Source organism: Vulpes vulpes, chromosome 2, assembly GCF_048418805.1.
Source record: "Vulpes vulpes isolate BD-2025 chromosome 2, VulVul3, whole genome shotgun sequence".
In the NCBI taxonomy this organism is placed as follows: Eukaryota; Metazoa; Chordata; class Mammalia; order Carnivora; family Canidae; genus Vulpes; species Vulpes vulpes.
The window spans coordinates 148,321,929-148,340,510 of record NC_132781.1 but is presented as its reverse complement, the minus strand read 5'-3'; the positions used below and the strand labels follow the sequence as shown (position 1 = coordinate 148,340,510).

Below are 18,582 nucleotides of genomic sequence, written 5' to 3'. Positions count from 1 at the left end.
TTTACTGGAATACAGCCACATTCATTCATTTATGTATTGTCTGTGGTGGCTCTAGAGCTACATACAATAGAGGAGCCGAATATTGCACATGTCACTCTTGTCCCACAAAGCTTCAGACATTATCCAGCCCTTTACAGAAAAAAAAAAATGTGCCTGCCCCTCTTCCGCAGATTCAACTGGTATAGAATAAAGCCACACAGGGCAGCAAACACAGAATCTGGAAATGGCACAGAAAGCAGAAGGTACTTTAGAGAACATCCAATCCAACACCTTTATTTTTTTTTAAATATTGTAATTATTTATTCATGAGAGACACACAGAGAGAGGCAGAGACACAGGCAGAGAGAAGCAGGCTCCATGCAGGGAGCCCATGGGACTTGATCCTGGGACTCCAGGATCACACCCTGTGCGCTCAACCACTGAGCCACCCAGGTATCCCTAGTCCAACACCTTTAATACACGAGGAGATATGGAAGCTCACAAAGGCAATGGGACTTTTAAGTCCCACAAAATATCTGTAACAGGTCAGCCCGGGTGACTCAAGCGGTTTAGGGCCGCTTTCAGTCCAGGGCGTGATCCAGGAGACCGGGGATCAAGTCCCACACCGGGCTCCTGCATGGAGCCTGCTTCTCCCTCTGCCTGTGTCTTTGCCTCTTTCTCTTTCTCTCTCTGTCTCTCATGAATAAATAAATAAAATCTTAAAAAAAAAATCTGTAACAAACTTGACCCTAGAACTCAAGTACTGATACCTAATCCATCAAATCAGATGTGTGAAATCAGTGTTTAAACATAATATGGTCAGAGAAGTCTGAGGAGACTTACGGCTTTACACCAATTTATTAGAACTCACTGAAGTTTACCATCATGTACTGACTTTTTGATAAGAAAGTATAAAATATTTTTAATGGCTGGATTTAAAAACATACCTGAGGGTGCTTGGACAATGAAAATTCTTCTCCCCACCTTGAGAAGGAAAATTAGAAAATGATTAAGACTTCTAAGATTTAATATTTATTTACCCTTTACATATTTTATTTATTTATTTATTTTAAGATTTTATTTATTCATGGGAGACACACGCACACACACAGAGGCAAAGACACAGGCAGAAGCAGGCTCCATGCAGGGAGCCTGACGTGGGACTCAATCCTGGGTCTCCAGGATCACACCCTGAGCTGAAGGTGGCGCTAAACTGCTAAGCCACCCAGGCTGCCCAGCTGAGCCACCCGGCCTGCCCTCCTTTCCATATTTTAAAATGAGCCTTGTAAATGTGGTTAAGATATGAAAAAGCCCAAAGAGATGGGAGGAGTATAAGGAAGCTATAAATTTTAGTTTGATTGTCAGTGAATACAGCTTTTCAGGGATTTATATGCTATAGCTATTTCAACAAGGTTGATGGCTGCCATTAAAAAAAAAAAAAAAAGCCCTAGTATAGTGTGCATGTGGTAGACTCTCGATAAACATTGCTTAATGACTATTGTTTCATTATAGAGTAACACGTCCAAAATTTTCACTGTACTCAAGGCATTGGAGAAAGCAGGTCTGAGTACTGCAGAGGCAAAATACTACATACTGTAATATGGTCTTAAATTGGTTTGCATTTTATAACTTTTCAGGAAATGTCCATGGCCTGTATATAAAAGGCCCTAGAAAGGTACTCTCCTAGAACCTGGGATAAGTATCTTCTCTTCCTTCAACATGAATGTGACTAGAGATCATGTAGGAGAAGCAGTAGCGGTAGCAGAACGAACACTTTTTTTAATTTAGAAATTTGAGAGAAGAGGGAGAGAGCAGGGGGATGGGGGGGTACAGAGGGAGAGAGAGAGAGAATCCCACACAGACTCTGTACCAAGCGCGGAACCCAAAACAGGGCTGGATCCCATGACCCTGAGCTCATGACCTGAGCTGAAAACAAGTCAGGACACTCAAGCCACTACGTCACTGAGGTGCCCCAAAAGAACAAAGCTTTAAAATTCTGTTCAACCATTTATTAGCTAAGTAAATGGTTGGAGAAGCCAGATTCCTTACCCATTAAAAAATAAAGAAAAAAGGAGAGGGAAAGAATAAAAGACCTTGCTTTACAAAAAGAAACAACTTCAACATAAAGTGGGAAATAATAGGCTTTATGTAGAAATAACTAAAAGATAGCTTTAAGTGACTGAAAAGATTTGGGAAACACCAAGCCCTATCAAAGAGATCTAACCGAGTGTTTCCAAACTCTGGAAGGAAAAGTGTAATTTGTTAACAGAAAGAGCCAGTTTGAACAGAGTCCAGGTGTGAGGAGAAGGATGCATCATCAATGCTTCCTGTTACCAAGCCAGGCTTCATGCAAAAAATTTTTACGCTAAAAATCAATAAGATGGGAATCAGGTCCAAGAACCAATTATCAACTTCATTCTAACAAATTTCTAATCCTCCAAAGCTGAGGACCAAAGCCCTTGCTCTTAGAGCTTAACCTGAAGATGCCACTGGACCTCTGACTTAACATTTCTGTCTTCCTACTAGGTTCAGTGAAGAATTTTAACAACTTTCCTGACTTCTATGACTTGCTAATTAAAAGATTTTCAAAACATACCCAATTGACCGTAATTTGAAATTTCTTTGATCAATTTGAAGTACCTTCACTTCCTAAAAAGGAAAAAAAATTTAATTTTAAAAAGTGTTCATAACAGACCATCTACTAAAACATATCGAATAATTGTCAAAACGCTATGTTGTACACCTGAACTAATATAATATTGTAAGTCAAATATAATTCACAAAAAAATATATCTAGGTTATCCCCTTTCCTAGAAAATCACAGCATACAACTTCTCTGAAGCAAAGAAAACTAAAATGTTAAGTAGAATAACAAACTAAATATATTCCAAGGAAATAAGGTTTTTTTCTTACATATTCAAGGGAAATATTCTTGAAAAACATACAATCTAAAAACACAAGTCAAGAAATTTCTCTGTAAAATAGAATAGGATGATACACGATTTTAATCATTCATAGCCCATTTCAATATAACATTGTAGGCTCCTGAACTCTGTAGGACAAGTGACCAGTTAGAAGAGTGTATGTAGTGGAGCTGGGAAGGGAGAGAATGGAGAGGTTATAGAAGCCAGGAGGGCCCTGTGTGTTAGGTTAACAATGGTGTTGGAGAGCGGTTCCCTTCTCAAGGCTGGCAACAAGCAATCTCCATTTTGCTTTTCCTTTTTCATGTTAAGGAAAACTGAGAGGAATTTTTAAATTTAGGCCAACATGGCAGAGCTACTAAACTTCACATGGGACAAAGGAACATATGGGTGGTCATAAATATAGCTCAAACTTGGGAGACATAAGAAGTTTGGGTGAAGATAGCAGGTGCATTCTTATAAAACAATCCTGATTAGTGACAAATATACGGTAATATTACAAAATGCATATACACAGGCAAAGTCAGGTTAACCAAGAAGTCCCTGTTTTCTGCAAATCAATATCACCTTATGTATCTGTATGGCTTGGTTCTGCATCATGTGTTCTACTCTCAATCACTTGTCCTTTTAAAATCTGAACTAAGAACCCATTTGCTCAGTAAAAAAGAAAAATCCTTGCTTACCCGGGGTATGAAGAATTCATCAGCACTGAACTTATAAAGCCATTCATCCAAAAAGTGAAACAGAAGAGACTGTAAGTCATCTCCTACATAGGATCAAGAAGAATCATGATAGTATGATGTTTAATAATTCTTTTTTTAAATTATTTTTAAAGATTTTATTTATTCATGAAAGGCACAGAGAGAGAGAGAGAGAGAGGCAGTGACACAGGCAGAGGGAGAAGTAGGCTCCATGCAGGGAGCCTGATGTGGGACTTGATCCCTGGACCCCAGGATCACGCCCTGAGCCAAAGGTAGATGCTCAACCACTGAGCCACCCAGGCGTCCCATGTTTAATAACTCTTATCTCTGAAAATTTATTTGAATTTAAAAGTGCATGGAATTTCTTAGGCTAGCTGAAAGAGGATGTACAGGCTAATAATTAATTTTGTTGTTCTTACTGTGAAAATGTACTGAAATTTGGTAGAACCCTGCACATTTGTATGACAATGTCTTCCCCAGTGAATAAATTGGTTTACCTTGGGTTTCTACTTCTACTGTTTGCAGAGGCTCCACAGTCCCAGTATCTGTCATGTAACCAAACATGGCCATTGCACATTGCTCAAATGCTTCCTCCAGAGTATCTCCCCATGCATGTAACCTAAAGAAATACATTCATGCCCTGTATAATAAAATCTACAGCAAGAGAGAAAACTTGACAGCAAAGTCAAAATAAGATCAGCATGATAATACAAATCCAAAGGCCTCAATCAAATTAATGGCACAGAAACCGAGTTCTTTCGAACCATCATTTTCATGTTGTAAAGAAACCAAAATAGGAAGAGAGAATTAAAACTAGGGACATCAAGATTAAAACATCAGACTTCCTACTTAAGAACATGATTTCAAAGGCATAAATTGCAGGTGTACTCACTGGACATCTGCTGTATGATCCAAATCTGAGGGAGAGAGGGAAAAATATATAGGTCATTAAATGTGACTTGCAAATCACAAGAAAACTCTAGTTCATAATTAAGAACATTATCCTTTGGAGCACCTGGGTGTCCGCCTTCGGCTCAGGTCATAATCTCAGAGTCCTAGGATTGAGCGCTGTGTTGAGATCCTGGCTCAGCAGGGAGTCTGCTTCTCCATCCTCCACTGCCCCCCAAACCCTCCTTGCTTTTTCCTCTTTCTCTCAAATAAAATCTTTTTTTAAAATATTTTATTTATTTATTCATGAGAGACAGAGAGAGAGAGAGGCAGAGAGAGAAACAGGTTCCATACAGGAAGCCTGATGTGGGACTCGATCCAGGACTCCAGATCACACCTGGGCTGAAGGCAGGCACTCAATCGCTAAGCCACACCTGGACTGAAGGCAGGCACTCAATCGCTAAGCCACCCAGGCGTCCCTGGTCCTGTTATCTCAACAATTCACAGTATATTCTTCACTGGTATCATCAGGACTTCCATCAGTCCTTCCCACTTAGGCTCATAGAATATTCAGGCTAGAAGGAAGCCATGTAGCTCATTTATTGTAATTCACTCACAAGAAAAAACCTGGGGTGCCTGGCTGGCTTGGTCTGTAGAACATGGGACACTTGATCTTGGAGTCATGAGTTTGAGCCCCATGTTGGGTATAAAGATTATTTTTATAAAATTTTTTTAAAAAGGAAAAAAATCTGAAATCCAGAGAGATCGTGTGACTTGTTAAAGACTACTGTTAATTAGAGGCAAAGCTGGGCCTAGAATTGAGAAGTCCTGGGCACCAAGTTAGTAGACTTTGCACCATAATAGACTTTCGGTGGTATTCAAAGTTCAAATTCTTTTCTAATTCACTCGAAAATATTTCCGTGGACTTAATATGTTTTAGGCACTAGGAAAGGACCAGAAGAGATGATAAGCAAGTTAAAAGAAAATGACAGGCATTAACCCTAGAAAAACGAAAGCATATGTCCGGAATGCTCACAGCAACTTTTCCCCCAAAATTAAAAACTGAGTATCCACCAATAAGAAAACAGATAAACACACAATGCAGTACTGCTCAGTGATAAAACAGTGTGACCTAATGACCCACTCATTAACATGAATCTCAAAAATATTAAATGAAAACTGCAGAACTCTCAGCACGTAACCCCTCTATCCAAAACCCCTGTGCCAAGAGTGAAACTTTAGCACAGCTGGGCTTCCAACAGCATAAGCCTTGTTCCTAGGATCACCCCAGCCCAAGCTAGACTGCCTGCTGGAGAAAGCGCTACACCACCAGAATTTACTGTTCGCTACAGCCAAAATCTGACAATAGGCCCTTAACCTCCCTTTCTCAGAGCATTTATTAAAAAGGGCTTACCACAGTGAATATTTATCTCTTACAACTCAGCAGGGTCCTTCTCAAGGACTCCACAGCCACTCCTTTGAAATGTAATCATCAGGGAGGACCCCCAGTCCCTGTGGGAGGATAGTCGGTAAGTGCCTGCTACCAAATGCTGTAGGCCTAATTGAATTTACGCAGACTAACCATTTGTAATGTTTCACTTCTCTGACTCTCCTGAGCCCCTGCTCTCCCCCTTCTGCATTCGCCCTTGAAAGGCTCCATCACCTCTGTACAATTTGGAATGGGCTCAGCTCTTTCTCCTACTGTAGTTACTGAATAAAATCCCATTCACCACTTTAATGTCCAGCTGTGTTTATTTTTGATACTCAGTGAAGAAGCCAGGCATGAAAAGAATCTATACTGGGTAGTTCCGCTTGCGTGAAACTCTGAAAAACAGGCAAAATTAAGCTCTGGTGATAGAAATCCAAACTGTCTCAGAGTAAGGATGTGAAGGCTGACAGGAAAAAAGCAAAAGGGGACTTTCTAGGGTGATGGAAATGTTCTATAGCCTGACTGGAGTTTGGTTACAATCCAATGTATGACACACTCCAATGATAAATACATGTATGTACCTGTTTACCGAGGTTTTTAAAAAACATTTTATTTTTAAGTAATCTCTACACCCAACACTCAACGTGGGATTAGAACTTAAAAACCTTGAGATCGAGAGTTGTATGCTCTGCCGACTAAGCCAGCCTGGCGCCCCTCTGTTTATCAAACTTATTGGACTTTACACTTAAGATCTGAGCACTTTTACTATACATGTAAATCATACCTTGATTTAAATAAAAACAAGTTAAAAGGGGGCTCCTGGGTGGTTCAGTTGGTTGAGCATCCAACTCTTGGTTTCAGCACAGGTGGTGATCTCAGAGGTGTGAGACTGAGTCCTGTGTCAGCTCCAGCCTCAGTGTGGAGTTGGCTTGAGAATCCTTCCCTCTCCCTCTGCCCCTCTGCACTTGGCAAACTCCCTCACTTTCTAAATATAAATAAATCTTTAAAAAACAATTTAAACGGACAATGACAGACTGTTACAGGCAGTAGTTCTCAGTGTTTGGTCTCAAGAACTCTTTATTCGGGGGATCCCTGGGTGGCTCGGCAGTTTGGCGCCTGCCTTTGGCCCAGGGCGCGATCCTGGAGTCCCAGGATCGAGTCCCGTGTGGGGCTCCCGGCATGGAGCCTGCTTCTCCCTCTGCCTGTGTCTCTGCCTCTCTCTCTCTCTATGTCTACCATGAATAAATAAATTAAAAGAATCAAAAGAACTCTTTACTCAAATATTTTTGAAGACCCCAAAAAGGTTTGGTTTATATGGGCTGTGTCAGTATTAACCATTCTAGAAATTTTTTTTTTAAGATTTTATTTATTTATTCATGAGAGACACAGAGAGAGAGAGAGAGAGAGAGAGAGAGAGAGAGGCAGAGACACAGGCAGAGGGAGAAGCAGGCTCTATGTAAGCAGCCTGACATGGGACTCGATCTCGGGTCTCCAGGATCAGGCCCTGGGCTGAAGGCGGCACTAAACCGCTGAGCCACCCGGGCTGCCTCCATTCCAGAAATTTTAACCCCCAAATTTAAAAATACTTATTAATTCATTTAAAAATAACAACAAGCACATGAGAAAATCCTCCGCATCACTGGCCATCAAGGAAATACAAATCAAAACCACAATGAGATACCACACCTCACACCAGTGAGAATGGTGAAAATTAACAAGACAAGAAACAACAAATGTTGGAGAGGATGTGGAGAAAGGGGAACCCTCTTGCACTGTTGGTGGGAATGTGAACTGGTACAGCCACTCTGGAAAACTGTGTGGAGGTTCCTCAAAGAGTTAAAAATAGATCTGCCCTACGACCCAGCAATTGCACTGCTGGGGATTTGCCCCAAAGATAGAAATGCAGTGAAATGCCGGAACACCTGCACCCCGATGTTTATAGCAGCAATGTCCACAATAGCCAAACTAAGGCAGGAGCCTCAGTGTCCATCAAAAAAAATGAATGGATAGGGCAGCCCAGGTGGCCCAGCGGTTTAGTGCCGCCTTCAGCCCAGGGCATGATCCTGGAGACCGGGATCGAGTCCCACGTCAGGCTCCCTACCTGTGTCTCTGCCTCTCTCACTCTGTGTCTCTCATTGTCTCTCATGAATAAATAAATAAAATCTCTTTTAAAGAAAAATGGAAAAAGAAGATGTGGTATATGTATACAATGGAATATTACTCAGCCATTAGAAACGACAAATACCCAACATTTGCTTCGAGGTGGATGGACCTGGAGGGTATTATGCTGAGTGAAATAAGTCAATCAGAGGAGGACAAACATTATATCATCTCATTCATTTGGGAAATATAAGAATTAGTGAAAGGGAATAAAGGGAAAGGAGAGAAAATGAGTGAAAATATCAGTGAGGGTGACAAAACATGAGAGACACCAAACTCTGGGAAATGAACAAGGGGTACTGGAAGGGGAGGTGGGCGGGGGGTTGGGGTGACTGGGTGATGGGCACTGAGGTCTGGGACTCCAGGATCGCGCCCCACGTCGGGCTCCTGGTGCATGGAGCCTGCTTCTCCCTCTGCCTGTGTCTCTGCCTCTCTCTCTCTCTGTGTGTGACTATCATAAATAAATTTTTAAAAAAATTAAAAAAAAAAAAAAGGACACTTGGGCAGGATGAGCACTGGGTGTTATGCTATATGTTGGCAAATTGAACTCCAATAAAAACATAATAAATAAATAAATAAATAAATAAATAAATAAATAAATAAATAAAACAAAGCAAAACTGGGGTACCTTGCTGGCTCAGTAAGTAGAGCATGCAACTTGTTTTAAGTTCAAGCCCCATGTTGGGGGAAGATATTACTTAAAAACAAAATTTTAAAAATAATAATAAAACCAGCGGTTTAGCGCCGCCTGCAGCCCAGGGCGTGATCCTGGAGACCCTGGATCAAGTCCCACGGCAGGCTTTCTGCATGGTGCCTGCTTCTCCCTCTGCCTGTGTCTCTGCCTCTCTCTCTCTCTCTCTCTCTCTCTCTCTCTGCGTCTCTATGAATAAATAAAATCTTAAAAAAAAAAAAACACTTTACTTAACATAAATTGTGGGACACCTGGGTGACTCAGTGGTTGAGGGTCTGCCGTTGGCTCAGGGCATGATCCCAGGGTCCGGGGATCAAGTTCCGCATTGGGCTCCCTGCAGGGAGCCTGTTTCTCCCTCTGCCTATGTCTCTGCCGATCTCTCTGTATCTCTCGTGAATAAATAAAATCTTTAAAAAAAATAACATATTGCATAGCTTTATAAGAAAATAACCATATTTCCCCCAAAACTTTACTGAGAAGAGTGGCACTTTTCATGGAAGTATTTTTTTAAAGATCTTAGTTGTTTGAGAGAGTGAAAGGAAGAACAGAAGGAGAAAGACATGCAGACTCCAAATTGAGCCTGGAGCCTAATGTGGGGCTTGATCCCAAGACCCCGAGACCACGACCTGAGCCAAAGGCAGACACTTAACCGACTGAGTCACCGAGGCACCCACAAATATTTTTAATGTCTGACTTTCAACGTGTTACATATAATATGTTGATTTAGTTGAAGTACATATATAAAATCAACCTCATAGGAGGAAAAGGAGTATCTTAATTGCTTTTGAAAAAACTTTATAGTCTTCCTTGATGCTACAACCAAAACTAGAAACATGCTAGGTTTAAAATTTCTTTTAAAGATTTATTTATTTGGGATGCCTGGGTAGCTCAGCGGTTGAGCGTCTGCCTTTGACTCAGGGTGTGATTCTGGAGTCCCGGAACTGAATCCCGCATCGGGCTTCCAGCATGGAGCCTGCTTCTCCCTCTACCTGTGTCTCTGCCTTTCTCTCTTTGTGTCTCTTGTGAATAAATAAATAAATAAAATCTTAAAAAAAAAGAAAAAGATTTATTTATTTGAGAGAGAGAAGGTGTGAGAGTGTGCAGTGGGGAGGGGGAGAGGGAGAGGAAGAGAGTCTTAAGCAGACTCAACATGAGCATGGACCCTGACTTGGGGCTCCAACTCACAACCTGAGCCAAAACCAAGAGTCTGACCCGCATCACCTAGGTGCCCCCGAAACACTAATTTTTTGAAGGTTAGCTGCAATGTGGAATTTGAAGCTGTAAAATGAATTTTTCATACTCTGTGACATTAAAATCCATTGCTCTATCTTGTGCCTAGAATAGATCTTATCTGTGCCTGATTGCGTAACATCAAGTCAAAAATACCAATTCATTGATTTATACAGATAATGTTGACATATTTAGTTATACAGAATGAAATTACATACAGATATACTTGTAAATATCATCACCAATCTCATCAGAAAGGTCTTTAAGTGGAGCAGCCTGGGTGGCTCAGTGGTTTAGCGCCGCCTTCAGCCCAGGGCATAATCCTGGGATCGAGTCCCACGTTGGGCTCCCTGTATGGAGCCTGATTCTCCCTCTGCCTGTGTCTCTGCCTCTCTCCCTCTGTGTGTCTCTCATAAATAAATAAATAAATAAAAATCTTAAAAAATAAAAGAAAGGTCTAGCACTAGGAAACTGTCAAGCTCATGATAGCAGGCAGATATAAGTTTTCCAAAATTTTAATTTTACTCAAAAGCTTGAATTTAATCATTGCCAACAAATGTATTATTTTCCTTGATATAAAGGCACTTTAAAGAAATTATCTGCCAAATACCCCTGTTTGAATAACAATACTACATCTTTCAGTCATTCTTTGGAGGGGAAAAAAAAGGGTTTCATGAAAAATAAAAACAAAACAAAAAACCCAGCTCATAACTCAATTACACAAGTTCTTTTCCTCAAGGTAATCATCAATACTTTGACAAGCAGTAGAAACACTTTATGCATACTTTCCATTTTGTTTCACAGAATATTAAAAAGACATGTACTTGGTGGTCAAGATTCAGTAAAATGGACAGGCCTTACTGATTCATCAAAGACATCTTCAATTCAAAATGACTTTTTCTTTTAAGTGCATAGTGGTACTGCACAAAGGGACTACCAGCAGAGTTTGAGGCGGCCACCTCAACCTGTGCTAAGGGGACAGCAGCTTTCTTTCCCCTACCAATGCTTTTGCACCATCGACACAAATGTCAAAATAGAGAAAGAGCATATACCTCAGTATTATTTTTTTTTAAAGATTTTATTTATTTATTTATTTATTTATTTATTTATTTATTTATTTATTTATTTATTTATTCATTTTTACTCATGAGAGACACAGAGAGAGAGAGGGCGGGGGGCAAAGACACAGGTAGAGGGAGAAGCAGGCTTCATGCAGGGAGCCCGATATGGGACTTGATCCCGGGTCTCCAGGATCAGAACCTAGGCTGAAGGCGGCGCTAAACTGCTGAGCCACCCGAGCTGCCCAATACCTCAGTATTATTATGAAAGTAGTTTTGATATTACAGATCCTCTGAAAAGATCTGGGAAACCCCAGAGGTCCAAAGACCACACTTTGAGAAGTGAAAACTATAGGACAAAACAGGAAATAAAATAAATTTAACTTGGACTGAGGGGTTCAGGTAAGAATTCCCAAAGGAATCAAGACTTAACACTGTAAGAGCCAAGAGACTAAGGGTAACCTCAATCTGTCTGTTCATTCCCTTACTCCCAATTTCTGTTCAGTGCCCAATACACAACAGGTGTTCTTAAAAAAAAAAAAAAAGATTTTATTTATTTATTCATGAGACACACACAGAGGCAGAGATATAAGCAGAGGGAGAAGTAGGCTCCGTGTGGGAAGCCTGATATAGGAACCAGAATCAAGACCTGAGCCAAAGGCAGACGCTCAAACATGGAACCACCCATGCGTCCCCACAACAGGTACTCAATCATACTGCTGAATGAATACGTGAGATGACAACTATGCTGAGTCTAAAAGGAAAAACAACTACAAGAGAAGCCTGGGGGGAGGTCTGGGGGCTGTTTGTGGAAAGAAATGAAACCAGCAGAAAATACAGACTAATTTCATATTAAATAAATTCAAAGACTGTACAAAATGTTGGCAGGTAGAATCCAGTATGACCAAGTGGGATTTACTCCTGGAATGTTAAGATCCAATTATTAGGAAACATATTAATGTAATCCATATAAATATATCTTTATAGATATAATCATGAAATATAAAAACATTAACAGGACTTTTGAGCAAAAGTTTTTTTCTGTACAACAAATTAAAGTTTAATTTTATTTCTTCTCTCATTCTTAATTGCTGTATTTACTGAATGTTTTTGTAGTATAATAAAATATATATATTTGGTCTTTGTCCCTGGTTTCTGGCAAAGCTCCTAAAACCCTTGGATTTTCCTAAGTGATAAGAGTGTCTTTTTATTCATTAATTATCCTCTTCTGTCCACACTGAGTCTCTGCTATTTTTTTTTTTTTGAGTCTGTGCTATTAAAGGTTACTCAGGGTAGGGCTCCCCAATAGCCTTAGAACAGGGCAGTCACCATGATCAAACACATGATTAAAGAATGGGAACTTTTAGCTCCACCCTCTTACCACCCATGGGTGTGTGTCCAGCCTGTGGAGGGTGGAGCAGAAAACTGACCTATAGACTCTTAAAGAGACTTGGGAGACCATCTCATTGGTGGACTCATCAAGGTGCTAGGAGGATGACAAGTCCAGAGGGGGTACGGAAGCTAAAAGCCCCTCTCCCCATACCCTGCCCAATGCACAGTCTCCATTTGATTGTTCCTTGGTTACATCCCCCTATAATAAATGGATAAACCTAAATAAAGCTTTTACCTGTGTTCTGTGAATTGTTCTAGCAAATTATTAAACTTGAGCCCAAGGGGGGCTGGAGAGGGATGTGTGGGACCGCCAGAAACTGCAACTGGCTAGGCAGAAGTATAGGTAGCCTGGGTGCCCCATTTGGGGCTGGTGTCTGAAGTGGGAGCAGTCTTGTGGAACTGAGCTCTTAACAGGTGGGGTATGTGCTAATTCCAGGGAGTCTGTGTCAGAACTGAATTGATGGACACCTACTTGGTGTCACAGAACTGGAAAACTGCTTGATGTGGAAAAACCACACATTTGATGTTAGAAGTGGTGTCGGAGGGGGCGCACCTGGATGGCTCAGTTGGTTCAATATCTGGGTCTTGATTTCATTCAGCTCAGGCCATGCTCTCCAGATTCTCACTCTCCCTTTTCCTCTGCTATGCTAATACTAAAATCTTAAAAAAAAAATAGTGGTGCCGAGGGAAAGAAAACAGTTTTATAACACACATATTATGATAATACAGTAGAGTATACAAAATTGAAAGTATGCAAGGAAAAAAATTTGGGGATGATTGCCTAAAAATATTTACTGAAAATTATACTAACTATAAGAGAATTTCATAAAAAAAAAAAGAATTTCATAAATAGTGTAAAAAATTACACAGCTCAATAGCTTTCACAATTATAGTCAATAACAGGGCTGACAGAGAGATATCATGGAAGAAAAGATTATTTGCTGAGGACCTGGGTGGCACAATCAATTGAGCATCCTACTCTTGGTTTTGGCTCAGGCTGTGTTCTCATGGGTCATGGGACTGAGCTCATCAGGCTTGGTGCTCGATGTGGAGTCTGCCTGAGTTTCTCTCTCTCTCTCCCTCTGCTCCTACCCCCTACTTGCTCTCTCTGAAATAAATAAATCTTAAAAAAAAAATCCTTTACACTTACATCGGAAACAATAAAGATGTGGGGTGCCTAGCTGGCTCAGTACAGCATGCAACTCTTGATCTCAAGGTCATGAGCTTGAGCCCCACACTGAGCATAAAGATTACTCAAAAAAAAAAAATAATGAAATATTTAAAAATAACCTCAGGATACACGAGTGGGATTTGAATACCTTATTCCTGGAAAAAAAAACGAACATAAATATTAAAGCTTTAATTCTCTTTAAATTCATAATTGATAAGAATGAAAAAAATACCAACAGTAATTTTTTAATCTGTAGTGTTTTTTTTCTTCTAATTTTTATTTAAGTACTCTCCACACCCAATGTAGGGCCCAGTGTGGAGCCTAATTAAAAATAAATAAATAAATAAATAGGAAAGGAGGTGAAAAGTGGCCAAATATATGTCACTCTCGCATAAAGATTATTTTGAGCTGAAGACAAATGAGAGAAGATATAAGTAAAGCTTCCTATCTTCCCCACTATATGCCTAAAACATAAATTTGTAAAGGACTGCCCATCAGGAAGGACAGAAATTAATCACCAGTGAAAACTCTAAACCCTTATCCACCAGGAGTCAGCACCAGAGGAATTTACATAATAAAGTTTCCTAACTAACCCTCATCTTCCATTAGTTCCTCCATATATTGATCTTCCCACAACTGGCTACCCTATAAGTACAAAGTGCTTTTACTTTGTCTTGTCATTTCACTACAAAATTACTGTTCCTGGGATCCCTGGGTGGCACAGCGGTTTGGTGCCTGCCTTTGGCCCAGGGCTCGATCCTGGAGACCGGGGATCTAATCCCACATCGGGCTCCCGGTGCATGGAGCCTGCTTCTCCCTCTGCCTGTGTCTCTGCCTCTCTCTCTCTCTCTCTCTCTGTGACTATCATAAATAAATAAAAAATTTTTTTTTAAAATTACTGTTCCTGTCAAGATGCTATGTAAGCTCAAATTCTTCATGGTTGAAGCTCAGTGATGTCTCCATGGAAGTCATCATACTATCCCCCTAGTTTTGTATATATTTATATATAGCTGGTATTTATCTACATACAGGAAAAAAAAAAGCTAGAGTGGCAGGAAAAGTGGTGGTGGTGGTGGTGGTGGTGGTGTAGTCCCTGTCGATTTCAGGTCATGATTTCAGGACATGGGATCGAGCTCCAAGTCAGGCTCTACCCTGGGCATGCAGCCTACTGAAGATTTTCTCCCTCTGCCCCTCCCCACTCCCACTCTCTCGCTCTCTCAAAAAAAAAAAAAGGGAAAAAATGGCAGGAAAGAGGCAAGTAGTGAGGGGAGAATGTCCTACAAGATATTAAAATATAGAATAAAGCCCCAATAATTAAAAGTACACAAGAAGAGAAGTAGAATAAAGGAACAGAACGGTTAAGTCCAGCTACAGACCTAAATATAGGTAGGGGAATTCTGTATTTGATTAAAGGCATCACATTTCAATCACAGAGGAAAAGACAGACTGCTGAAGAAATGAAGTCAGAACATCTGGTAAGAAAAAAAATATAAAAAAAAGAAAAAAAATGTAAAAATTAAAAAAAAAATCTAGTAAATCATCTGGAAAATAATTAAATCAGATACTTAATTTCTACCCTACTCCAATCCTGATGTATTCAAGATTAAAACGTCAACAAAATATTAGAAATAAGAACAATCTAAAACTATCAATAAAAATATAGTTCTCACAAATAGGAGCAAGAAAAAGCCAAACACAAAGGACATGCTAGAGGTGCCTGCCTGGCTCAATCAGTAGAGCATACGACTCTTGATCTCTGGGTTATGAGTTCCAGTCCCACACTGGGTATGGAGCCTACAGGGAGGAAAGAACAAAGAAAAAAAGGAAGGGAGAGGAAGGCATGCAGGCATACTGTATAATTCCATTTATATAATGTACAAAAGCAGGCAAAGCTTATCTATGATGTTGAAAGTCAGGCTAATGGGGGGCTCCTGGCTGGCTCAGTTGGTGGAGTGTGCAACTCTTGATCTTGGGATGGTGGGTTCAAGCTCCACAGTGGGTGTAGAGCTTACTTAAAAAAAAAAAAGCAAAAAACCTCTTCTTTTCCAAATGTACTACAAGAAAACAGGAGAGTTATTTTATATCAGAGTGGGCAACACCTTCCTAAGTATGAATTCCCAGAAGCCTTTAAAGGGTTAATAAATTTCACTATGTAAAACTAAATTTCTACAAAGTAAAAAACAAAACAAAACAAAAAACCCAACAGAAAAATGGGTTAAGAATATGAACATACACATCCTAGAAGGGGACATACAAATAGCTCCACACTTAGGGAAATATGTTCAACCTCACTTATAATAAAAAGAAAGCAACTAATATGACAAGATATTTAAATTGGAAGAGACCCAAAAGGGGATCCCTGGGTGGTTCAGTGGTTTAGTGCCTGCCTTTGGCCCAGGGCGTGATCATGGAGTCCCGGGATCGAGTTCCATGTCGGACTCCTGGCATGGAGCCTGCTTCTCCCTCCTCCTGTGTCTCTGCCTCTCTCTCTTTCTCTATGTCTATCATAAATAAGTAAATAAATAAATCTTAAAAAAAAAAAAAGGAAGAGACCCAAAAGTATGGTTATGCAGCAAATAGGTAGAAATGTGTGGAAAGAGGTACATTCATACAATGCTAGTCAGAGTATAAACTGGCACAACCTCATTGGAGATCAATTTAGCAATAACTGCTAAGATTAACAATGCAGGGCAGCCCCAGTGGCACAGCAGTTTAGCACCGCCTGCAGCCTAGGGCGTGATCCTGGAGACCCTGGATCAAGTCCCAAGTCAGGCTCTCTGCATGGAGCCTGCTTCTCCTCTGCCTGTGTCTCTGCCTCTCATTCTCTCTCTGTGTCTCTATGAATAAATAAATAAAATCTTTAAAAAAAAATAAGATTAACAATGCACATATCCTTTGACAAAGCAATTTAACTTCTGTAAATTTATAGATACACCTGTACGTGTGCAAAACAATGAATGCACAAGTATATTCACTGCTGCTATACCTAATAAGGAAAAACTAGAAATGACATAAATGTCTATCAACTGTAAATTGGTTAAATAAATTAAAGGCTAGAACATCTTTGCATGTATATATGAGAAAATGGTAAGGGCTGTTGACATTTACCTGGAGAGTAAGACTAGAATGGCTGGGGATTAGGGCTTGAAAGACTTCACACTGCATACCTGTTGTACTTTTTAAATCAGATACATCAGATACAAGCCTTATTAAAAATAATTTTTAGGAGATCCCTGGGTGGCTCAGCGGTTTGGCGCCTGCCTTTGGCCCAGGGCGCGATCCTGGAGTACCGGGATCGAGTCCCGAGTCAGGCTCCCGGCATGGAGCCTGCTTCTCCCTCCTCCTGTATCTCTGCCTCTCTCTCTCTCTCTCTCTCTCTATCATAAATAAATAAATCTTTTTAAAAATTTAAAAAATAAAAATAATTTTTAAAAATTGTTGTTAAGGGGCATCTGCCTTTGGCTCAAGTCAAGATCTAGGGGTCCTCTCATGCCTGCGTAGGACTTCCTGCTCAGTGGGGAGTCTGCTTCTCCCTCTCCATCTACCCCTCCCCTATTCTCTTCTCCCCATCCACGTGCTCTTTGTCCCAAATAAAATCTTTTTAAAAATTTGCTTTTATGAGAAAAACCTAGTATCCCATAGTAAATAAACTACGGATAACAATGGAAAATTAATAAGATTTTAAAGTAGAAAAATAGAAGTCAGATTTGTGCTCCGCAAACCATAGCAATCTTTAGGGATGATAGCTAAATGTTTAAATAGAAGATCAGATTATGTACTATACTTTCGTGTTTACTATCATCTCATTTACTCCCCAGATGAAGGAACTATGGTGCCATGAGAGATTATATAATTTGCCACAAGTTATGAAGCTGTTCATGGCAAAACCAGGTCTTTTTTTTTTTTTTTTTTAAGATTTTATTTATTTATTCACGAGACACACAGAGCGAGAAGCGACTCCTCGCAGGAGCCGGAGGCGGGGCTTAATCCCGAATCCCGGGATCACGCCCAGAGTTGAAGGCAGACGCCCAACCGCTGAGCCACCCAGGCATCCCCAAACCAGGTCTTTTTACTAAAAGCCCGATCCAGGTAAAACACCAAATTACATGTCCCCTACTCAGCTAAGTCCTCTAACCTAATGATACTCTAACCACCCCACTGTTGGGAAACACATACGGGCGACCACCCGGCAAATGCTTGAAAATACGTTTATCTTTAGAATGAAGACACTGGTAAAATTCCCACGAGGTAATGGGACTAGGTAAATGTAGAAAGAATTCAAGAAGCTATAAAAGTGGCAGCCCAGTTTTCTGACTCTCAGGCCAGGTGGCTGTTCCCTTCAGCACTCCCGGGACAAGGTCCTACAACACAGGGTGAAATAAAATCATGCCTTGAAGCACCTCAGGGGCAAAGCGGAAGGCGAGACCGGAAGACCTGGGCAAGGCGAAAGGGCATGAGAGAAGTGAGCCATCTACTCACACTCGTACTTCCGAATGGCTGGAGGATACTTGGCCTTGATCGCCTTCTGCTCTTCAGTCAAATTGTAATCTCGAATATCTTCCTCTTCCTGCGCCATAATTGCCGCACTGGACACTCTACTTCCGCCCTTCATTAGCTGGACTTCAGCCCTGATTTACAACTTCCGCTCTGGACTCCGCCCCTTGGCACGCGCCCTTAAAGGACCAGGACCCCATTCTCGCAGATAGACTATATCGTTAACACTTCTGTCCTAGGACTCGCTGCCGGAAGCACATCTTTAATAGGCTTCGGCCCTATTTCTGCGTTTCTTCATCCGTTCTAAGAACAAAGGAAATATATACACTGGAGGACATGGGAGGAGGGAGACACTTTAGAACTAAATACCCGCTTGTCTGGGTGGTGAGAAGCCTTTTCTTTTTACCTCACTCCCAGAGTCGATAACTACACCCGAAGCCACCCTAGATTTCTCGTCTGAGTACTTTT

General features: G+C 40.7%; 1 protein-coding gene across 15 annotated transcripts in view; it reads right to left on the bottom strand.

Annotated features, from left to right (window-relative positions):
- The window catches only part of ZBTB8OS (zinc finger and BTB domain containing 8 opposite strand), an 87,167-nt gene extending 68,832 nt beyond the window's left edge, over window positions 1-18,335 (bottom strand). For 6 of the 15 annotated variants that reach the window (XM_072750378.1, XM_026014381.2, XM_072750373.1 and 3 more), the window contains exons 1-6: window positions 18,100-18,330; window positions 4,494-4,518; window positions 4,099-4,220; window positions 3,584-3,666; window positions 2,576-2,628; window positions 927-963 (exon numbers count right to left, since the gene is read on the bottom strand). In XM_072750378.1, coding sequence (XP_072606479.1) covers window positions 927-963; window positions 2,576-2,628; window positions 3,584-3,666; window positions 4,099-4,220; window positions 4,494-4,518; window positions 18,100-18,232 — 453 coding nt within the window. In that variant the 5' untranslated portion in view covers window positions 18,233-18,330. Of the gene's footprint in view, window positions 1-37; window positions 218-926; window positions 964-2,575; window positions 2,629-3,583; window positions 3,667-4,098; window positions 4,221-4,493; window positions 4,519-5,903; window positions 6,002-18,099 lie in introns of those variants that run through there. The other 9 variants (XM_072750379.1, XM_072750375.1, XM_072750376.1 and 6 more) reach the window with 5 other exon arrangements.
- Window positions 18,336-18,582: the final 247 nt, after the last annotated feature.